General features: G+C 43.1%; 1 protein-coding gene across 3 annotated transcripts in view; it reads right to left on the reverse strand.

The window, feature by feature from the left end:
* schip1 (schwannomin interacting protein 1) overlaps positions 1-9,849 on the reverse strand; it is a 234,990-nt gene that overhangs the window by 20,725 nt on the left and 204,416 nt on the right. The window contains exon 1 of one of the 3 annotated variants that reach the window (XM_019874280.1): positions 5,474-5,846. The exons of the other annotated variants lie outside the window; for them this stretch is intronic. Within the exon in view, the coding sequence (XP_019729839.1) occupies positions 5,474-5,503 (30 nt within the window). The 5' untranslated portion in view covers positions 5,504-5,846. Of the gene's footprint in view, positions 1-5,473; positions 5,847-9,849 lie in introns of those variants that run through there. 3 annotated transcript variants of the gene reach the window in all.

Raw genomic sequence — 9,849 nt, forward strand, 5'->3', positions numbered from 1 at the left:
AACACACCCCCACCACCACACACCCGCACAAAAAAGCCAATAAAAGAGCTTTGAGCTCAGTAGCTGTGCAGGGCGGGGCAGCTTCATTAGTGAGGCTGACTTCACGGTTAAGGTGAAGTCACTGCTTATCTGTGTGGCTTTTTTTTTTTTCTTCAGTGGGTTGAGCGGAGGTGCCTTAAGAAACACTCATGGTCGTGATCGCCACCTCGGGTCCAATTCATGGGTAGCGCTCGAGCTTGTTCTCAGCATGGGGTGCATATTGGAGATGGTTCAATGTGGAAGGGATGGATGGCGTGACTGTCAGGTGAGGGTGAGGAGGAGGCACGAGGGGGCGTTTGGAGAGGGGGCGAGAGAGACATAAACACACAAAAAAAGGCTTTTTGTTCCAAGTGAACAGAGGGTGACTGTGGGAGAGAGGGTTCCTGGCACCTCCTGTGGGCCTGGCATGCACTGCCACTGCGCTGTGTGTGTGTGTGTGTGTGTGTGTGTGTGTGTGTGTGTGTGTGTGCGCCGCACATATGCTTGATGCTGATGCACCTCTTCCTCTAGTTCCGTGTCCAGTAATGTGTTTCACAAACATGACCACTTTTTCAGAACTAGTATTCTTATGCGTTGCCATTTAATGTTACTCATCCTGCACGAAGTCGTGAGGCATCGAAGTTCGTCAGTAAAAGGGCACACTCACAGATCACTTACTCGCCAAGTCATTTAGGAGTACAATGGAAATGACCAGGAGGTATCTATACCACCCTGCAGTCATAGTTAAAAGGGAAAAAAATAAAATAAAATGTGCAACACAATTACAAGCTAACATGAGAGCTAAGTTACGCACGCACTGTAATGAACAAAAAATTCCTCTGTTTGAATTTAGCAAGCACTAGGTCATGTTTCCAGATAGTTTTCTTCACCCAAAGTGTGTGTCCATGAAAAGTTATTGCTGCTGCTTTGTGTGTGAGAAAGGTGAGTCGATGTCATACCTACCCGTTATATTAACTTAGCACATGCTATGCTACATGCAAGCTTCGTGAGTGCTACGATTTATGCCCATTTTTTAAAATGTCTTCTGTCTAATTCTGTATTTAACTGTTGTTTTATTGTTGTGCAGTGTCTTTGAGGGTCCCGAATGATGTTTCCACGTAAAGGTACAATTTTAATAATTATAATCATTCTAAGTAGGGCTTATATCAGGGTGTCAAACATACGGCCCACGGGCCGGTATCGGCCCCCAAGGAGGTTCAATCTGGCCCGCAGGATAATTTAAAAGTGAAAAAAATGCATTAAAGACACAGAATGAATATTTTTGATAAAATGCAATTCATGGATTATCCGCTAGGGGCAGACCGTTTTGATCAGAGTCGAAGAAAACATTGTTTTGATCAGAGAAGAAAACAGCAGTCTCACTCTGGCACTGAGACAGACCCAACACAGCAGACGGTATCAATGCGGCAATGCTTTCTACCAAAACAAAGGAAAGACATGATATTTTGGTTATTTATAGCACAGTATGGTATAATATTAATGGTCTGGCCCACTTGACATCTACCGAGTCCGCATGTGGCCCACAATGTGAAATGAGTTTGACACCCCTGGTTTATATTATGTCTACCTTTAAGTTGTGTCTGATAACATATATCCTGGTTAGTGAGCCTTTTCTAACTGATCAAGTAAGCAAGCTAACTTAGTTACTTTTAAAATCAAGTAATGCGTAAAGTAGCTAATTTTGTTAAAGTAATAATGTGTCTCTTGCCAGACGTACTGTTTTAATGTAACTGTGGCAACTGTGCCTGTATCTGGCTTGTTTACAAGTATGCAAATGATTCGTTGACATTTCCTGCCACATCGAAAAGCTCCACACTCTCACAAAACCTTTTTTTTCCTCCTTTTTTTGAGGGGCAAAAACAATAAAACAGAAGCAAATCTTGTTGCCAAAACAACATGGCCACAACATCTCCATGACAATGCTCTGTTTTTCAACAAATTGGGCCCCGAGGGGGAGTGCGGTTCAGCCCATCGGGTGGTCCTCAAACTTTTTTTTTTTTTAGGTGGGGGAACTAATAATGTACAAGTCTATCCAGCACATTCAGCTAGCTAAATATTCCCCTTCACGTCATAGATCATTTTTATTGGACTAATTTCATCCATTCACATCCCCCTTCCAGGACCCGACGATGGTCCCGGGGCCTTGAGATGCTGACATTATTCCTGCAACCTGATAAATCTCCTCATCTTGCCTCGGTCTGATTGTGCCGCTGGTGCTGACAGCAAAAGACAGCTCCATCAGAGTTATAGATGATGATGGGAATCCGCCGCAAAAAAGAAAAAGGAGATTTAATGTCACGTCAGCCTCTCGCCATAAACAACGGCGTGTGTTTTCGCTCATTTGAGCACTTAAATAAATGAAAGACTGCAGGAAAAATGTGAAAATAAAATCCCTTTGCACTGATTGCTTACGAATCACTTTTTTCAATACTCATTTCAAAGATGATGATGATCTTTCTGCCCTTAAAATTGATGGATCATTTGGTTTCACGTGTCAGACTTAATTGACTGAAACAAGTTCCAGACATCAGCACTTTAATGTAGCAGTGAGCACATCAAGGTTGTGATCTCGGTTGGTTTGCACGTATCTTGGTTCGTTCAGGATGTCCCCCGCCTCCTGCCCGAAGACAGCAGGGATGGGCTCCAGCACGCCCCGCGTTCCTTGTGATGAGGATAAAGCGGATCAGAAAACGGATGGATGGATGTGTGTGTATATATATACATACATATATATATATATATATATACACTATACAGTATATGATACGACTCAGTTTGAGAGGGTATGATGTCATGAGTTTGTTGTCATTTTCCATTCATATGAATGAACTCATCAGTCCTTTAAGGATGGCATTTCCATCAAGGATATACCTGTATCTCCAATGAAAGTCAATTTAACAAGTATCTTGATTTACTTTTTAGGTGGAACAATTTCATTTGGATTGATGCACTTTAAAATGTAAATTGGTTCAAATTGGTTTTTGTGACACCCTTAATCATATAATTTGTTAGTATTCCATTCTGTGGTGAAAAAAAGATCATTTCACGGCCGGGAACAGTTTTGGGGAAGACCCTTTCTGTTCCAATATGACGGTACCCTAGAGCACAAAGATTCATTTGGAATGCGTTTGGAGATTGTTTGTCAGGTTCAACATCTGACCTCAAAACATCCGAAGGACAATGATTCCTCTAGATTTGCATCCATCTGTGATATTCCAATACTATATACAGTTTTGCATATATTACACAGTATGATCCTATGCATCCCCTATAATGTGTGTGTGCGTGTGTGTGTGTGTGTGTGTGTGTGTGTGTGTGTGTGTGTGTGTGTGTGTGTGTGTGTGTGTGTTAGGGTTGCTGTCCTATGCTGGTTGCCAGGTTACCGCACTAATTGAGGGGCCTCCAGGGAGCGCTGTTATCAGAGGCTGAATTCTCCTTCAGCTTGCCGCCCTCTTCCTTTCTTTTTTTCTTTCCATCCCTCCTCCAAACGCCCTTATATCCAACTCCCATCCCATTCCTACTTCTGTCTTGATGAATCTTCATACATTTCCATTCTCAGATGAATTCTCTGCCGTCATTTTCTCCCCTCCTCCACGTGCGAGGGCTGGCGCCGTCTCAGCGAGCGCTGTCGATACTTCTCTTGTTACTGCTTAATCTCTGCCTTTCAGCCCGCTTCCCTACTTGGCCCTCGGCATCCCTTCGCTGCCTGCTTATCACTGGCCTTGTCGTGCTATCTTTTTGTCGCTCTGTCTCCCTTTTTTATTATCGAGCAACAAACATGGCAGGAAATCCTTATCCTGTTACACAAGCGGCCATCCCGAGCCCGGCCGGCCCTGGCGTAAATCCACCCACCCACCCTCCTGAGTGACGCACACACAAATTACTGAATGTAGAACACTGGCTCCAAATGGTAACAAATGTTTTGTGGGACAATGTGAGTCACCAAATTAGAATGTCTGCTTGAAATGTTAAAACTTAAAGACATAAGTGACATCATTTTGGTGTCTTGTTGATGTGAACCACAAAAGGAAAATCTTTAAAGCTGGAGGACAGGACTTGGAAGTCATTATTCTCACATGGCAAAACGATCACAGTGCAACAGAAAGTGGTTATTTTAGTTTCTTTAAAATATTTCTTTAAAATATCTGCAGCAACGGCAAACAATCCAAATTAAGGAGAGTACGCTGTAGAAATCCGGTGGGGGTCGATAGTTGCATCATCTTCGGCAACAGAAGATGGTCCAAAATATTTCATGCTGCATACATATGATGGCGCCCTCCCAGAAATGCGGCCCTGTGCGGCCACACATATTGCACACACCAGAAACTGCCACTCTCTACAATCTCAAGACAACCAGTGCAAAAGCTCTTTCCAATAAAAACATCAATATAATGACGGATCTAATAAATAACTAAATCTCTCACCCAAAGTCAGCTGCGCTGCAGTTCACCGGTGACCCTAGTTGAGTGAGGACAAACGGCATATCAAATAAAACAATTGTGGAGGGGTTGCGTTAATGAGCCATGGGAGAACCCATTCAATTCCTCAGTTCCGGATAAGGGTGTGGCGTAGATTGGATTACTTTTATAAAATAGACCATTCCTCATTAAGTTGATTAACGCTGTCAGAGAGTGAAGAACCGAATAACTACACAGTATATCTAATCGGGGTGTGAAAACTCCAATAATATCGCTTAATTAGTACGTCTCTGGCAGAGAGAAATAACATCAAAAGTGATCGTCATTATTTTTTTACATCTACATTTTGATCCATCTCGTGTATCATTTCTTATTTGACTGATGCTAAATATTCTCCGGATTTGCAGCTTTCCAAACAGCATAAACAATTGCTCCCCCCCCACCACTTGCGACGCCTCCCCTTGTACCTTCACTCGTCCCTCTTCTTGTCTTTCATCCACCTCTTTGCTCTCTCTGCATTGCAGACTCGCTTCCCTATTTTTTGCTGCAAAGTAGATGTACAGCTGTCGAGTGCTTGCTTAAATCACGACACAGCTCCCAGATGGGAGGCTCTGCTGCCATGAGTGGTAAATACCAAACATGTAGACATCTCAAGTCTATTTCCTTTCATTTGTCTGCAAAGTACATCATCTTAAATGTGCTTTCTACCAAGAATTCAGTCTTCTGTAGTTGCAAACCCCCAACTTCGCACGATGAAGAGGCAAGGAGGAGGTGGATGGGAGGTTGGACATTATTCCCTTCAGTCAAGTGCTTCCTAGGCAACCAGCTAGCCATCAGTTTCGCAACACAATCACAAAACTCTAAACACTCCCACACAGGTCACAATATGTGATGCACAAGTGTTCCATATTCGTATATTGTGACATTTGTGGGTTTATGATGAACTGGGAAAAATGTCAACAAGCAAATCTAACAACAATTGACATTAGAATGTGACACATCCGAAGCTGGACTACCTTGTAAGAACAGTTTTCCTGGTGGACCATCCTTCACTGCATCCTAGAACCACGTCGGCCGAGCTAGGAAGACCAGGACTGGGAGTCGGACTGAGAGAAGATTCCCAGTCCTGCAGTGGTATTCCAACTGGAGCGAGGAACTGGGATCACACCCCAGTTCTTGATCTAGCTAACAAACTAAAAAAATAAAAAATCATAAAACTGAATGTTGCCCTGTCCTGTCTCGCTGTCCAAGCCGTGTTAAGTTGTGTCTTTCAGCCTGTTTTCTGGTGTTTATCAAGAGAGAGGAAGGACTGCGATTCCCAACTGCTTCCTCTCTCCAAAAAGCCAAAAGAGGGAGGGGAACGAGTGACAAGAGGAGGGGTGTGGGAACGAGAGCGAGAGAAAAAGAAGGAGGGGAGCGATGAAAAGCAATGCACACTCACACAGTCGCCGCTCTGGAAAGGGGAGGAGCCAGTGGACTCAATGCGTGCGGGGTTGAATGGAGAGAAGAGGCGTGGGCGAGGGGGCGGTGAGGTCAAGGTTGGAGTGTCATTGTGCGGTATGCCAGGCAAGATAATGAGTGACCCCCACAGTTATTTAAAAACCTTCACCTTAGCACAATGTGAGCCACTGAAGTCATTTTACACCCAAGTGCATGGAAAGTTTTTAGTCTACAATTAAGCTATCCATGCTGCCCCGAATATATAAATCAATATATAAAATGACACATAGAGGAATTCATTTTGTTCTTTCACAATGAGTTACCTTTGTAAAAATGAACCGTTTCCCTGCTTCATATTGCAAATGGTAGACTTCAGTCTGCCCAAGCATACTGTGACTTCATACGTCATTCTCCATGAAATATAAAGTGCACTGTTAACATATGGACAATCAAATGAGAAGAGGAATAGACTTTCTCGATTTGCTGTTCAAAGACCTGATAAGATCAATTTCAACTTTATTTCCTTCCCTGTATATAATTTGAGTGCCTTCATTCACGACAGTGGTTATCCGGTGCAATATTACTCGGCCCGGTTCTACAATTGCAGCGTGCAGTTAGCTAGCTATTTCCTGGCTATCTAAATGCCTCTTCCGGGAATGCCACAATCTACAGAACAGCTCAGAGTTTTTATCAAAGTTTTTAAGCGAGTAGGTGACGCCAGGAGGCAAGCCCTCTGTCTCTTCGCTGGCCAAGGAAGGAACGGAAGCATGTTCGCTTGTGAACAAGCTAGTGGCTAGCCACATCCGCGGTGACCTGTTGGGATATATTCCAGCCACTGGAGGCTTTCAGTGGATATATTTTTGCATGTAGGGATTTGTAAGCAAAAGAAAGATTGCGAGAGAGTAGCAGGTTTTTTTTGTTGGGCGTGGTTTAACATATTCTGCATTCACATTCGTGTTTATTAATCATGATGGAAACCTACTCACCAGAGTAAAATGGGTTCTGTCCTGTCATCCTCGTGCTACACATTAAGATTTATGTTACGTTTATTCTGCATGTACGGTTTTGGCTGACATGATTTGTGTAAGATGACTACTTGCGCGAGCCTCACGATACAGCCCATTCGTTTTTGTTAGCGCGCAAACTTGTGATTGCAGAAAGTGATGCTTGCCCCGCCATGGTTGGACAAACAATCACAAATACGACAGCCTCGGCTCATCTTGCCTCTTCTGTTGAATTATAATCTCACTGGTGACAGATGGACCTCCACATAATCCACACGCAGGCCAAGCAACTCCCATAATCCTCTCTCCATGTCCGTGACATCCACCCATGACTGTTAACTCTATTTCTAATGTATATTGTCTGGGTGATCTTGTCCGATTTCAAAATAAGGGGATCAAAACTGTCATAAAACCAGTCCGTTTTCATTTAATTAAGACAACATGAGAAAATGATGTCAAAACTGATGATGGAGAAGACTTTCAATTTAGACATCTCTGCTTTGCTACAAACATGGAATCAGATGTAAATGGAATTAACTAATCCATCAGTTCACTTGTCATTTCTGTATTTCGGCTCAAAACCAAGATCCATCGCCTCTTTATCTCCTCCCCACTCACAAGGGAGATCTCTCTCCATCCTGATATTGATGTCTGGCGGGTGACGCCGCGCTTCCTGACAAGACCGCTCCTTGGATTGATGATGTGGACGCGAATCGATGCGTCCGCCGCTCGAATCTTTGCGGCCCATGGCGAGAATATGACCCCATGTGTTTTGACCTGCCCGCCTGGTGCCGCAAGCCCGTCACACCGGCTGAATGCAATTATCGTACATGACTTTGACCTGCGATAACGTTGTTTTTCTTACACTGGAAACGGACTCTGTAGTTTACACAGAGTTTATAGTCAATGGGTTTAATGAGGTGGTGCTTCTGCTTCGGGGCAAGAAGAAATGTGCCCAACGAGACGGCTCTTTAGCTTTCATGTCTACATATTTATATGATAAATACAAAGCTGCAATTCAATTGCAAAAGTAACGAGCAATAAACTCTTCTCAAAAACCTCATTGGAGTAAGGGCACAAAACTTTGCTATTCAAACACCCTGGTGGGCGTGACTGGTACATTCCAATCGTTTCACTGCCTATGGGGCAGTTTCGAAAATGCCCGATGAATCCTGACGAGCAATAACGTTTTTTTTTTTAATATAAAGATGCCTGTGCCCAGATTTATTTTGAATGTCAGTTATGTAAAGCCAGAAGACTTTTATTATGTTAAAAATGGGGTCACTGATGGCGGAGGGTGGTTCATTTGCGTGACTTCACTGAAAAAAAAGAATCTGTTGAACTTACGAATCAAAGTATGGACATCGGTTGCACGCATAACAATCGTGCTTGACCAAAATCAATATTACACAGGATAAAATCAGAATCATGTTGGTTAAACATGATTTGAATACGTGCAGCCTATGGCCAAAGCCAATCCAACCGACTTTTTGTTCAGCGTTTGATGAGCTTTACTAGATCCAACATAAATGCACAAAAGCCAACGGTTCACTTAATACAAATTCACACACTGAACACACATTGAAACATCTTTCATCTATGCTTTTGTAACAGAACCCCCGACCAGTACCATGGCAACATCGAGTTCAAAGTTACCCCTCTGCTGCCCTTCACACAGTGATCAAGGTTACAATCTGAGCCACCGCATAGGTGGATACAAACACATCTCTTTATTATTCGCACTGAAAACTACATTAAGTGGACACCGAGCGTAAAGCGAAACTTTCACATGGAGACCACAGTTCGGCCTCCCACGCAGAACAAATCATGGGTGGGCAGAGTTAAACGTGAAAGCTGACAGCAAAGCGAACACAGAGAGCGGAGGAAAGAGAATGTAGCTTCATGCTGCCTGAAACGTTGAATGTGAATTATGCATGCATGGAATCGGGCGCTCGCTTTTAAGTGGCGTCGCTCTCGCTGCAAGGGAGTGTCACAGTGTCGAGCGCTTCCTCTCATCCCACACATCAACACTGCGCGCGCACACACACACACACACACACGCACACACACACACACACACACACACACACGAACACACACGCACACAGCAGTCAATGTGTACTTAACGCTAACCGCGTGGGTGTATTTAGAGATACAAACAAAAATGATGAATACTTAATCAAGAGGCAATGATCTTGGAGTGACGAGTAATGCGCGAGTGGATTGCAGAATGAGCTACAACGTGACTGCTACTGTAATGGTAGGACTACATAGTAGAAATGGGAGCCCCTGAACTCAGTAAATTTCATTTATGTATTCAACGGGCCCTTTGTAATGTGAAAGATAAAATATTATAAAAAAAAAAAAAAGATCTTTGATATCCGCCATCTTCAACACAGCCTGTGTAATTAGCCCTGCGTTGCGAGCAGCTACGCACTTTCCAAGCCGGCAACATTGAGGCAGCCATGGCACTTCCTGTTAGCGCTCTTATTTGAAACCTATTCACACCACCTCTGGATTGATGTTAACATTATGAGCGCCACACATCAATCAGGTTGTAGATTAGGGACAGTGGCGGACCCTGAGGGCCAGCAAGGCCTTCTCTGCTGGCCTAAACATTCTCAGAAAAGTAAATTTACTTTTATGTATTTTATATTATTTTATAATTTATGTTATTTTATTTTCATAAATATGTAAACAAAATTATCCTCTGTATTCTTTACGTTGTATTATTTCCACTTAGTTGAGTGGCTTTCAATGTTATTTTAAATAACTCGATAAATAAGTTATTTATTATGGTAGAGTTTTTAACCAATCATATTTCAGCTAGCTGTATTGCCAGGTAAATTACATTTGCTCGGGGCCTTCAGATTAAACAGAGCAGGCCCCTGTGCGCTGTAAGTGAACGGGCACAGTCAGGTTTCAATAGCCAATCAGATCACGAGTCT

This window comes from Hippocampus comes, unplaced genomic scaffold, assembly GCF_001891065.2.
Source record: "Hippocampus comes isolate QL1 unplaced genomic scaffold, H_comes_QL1_v1.1 scaffold125, whole genome shotgun sequence".
In the NCBI taxonomy this organism is placed as follows: domain Eukaryota; kingdom Metazoa; phylum Chordata; class Actinopteri; order Syngnathiformes; family Syngnathidae; genus Hippocampus; species Hippocampus comes.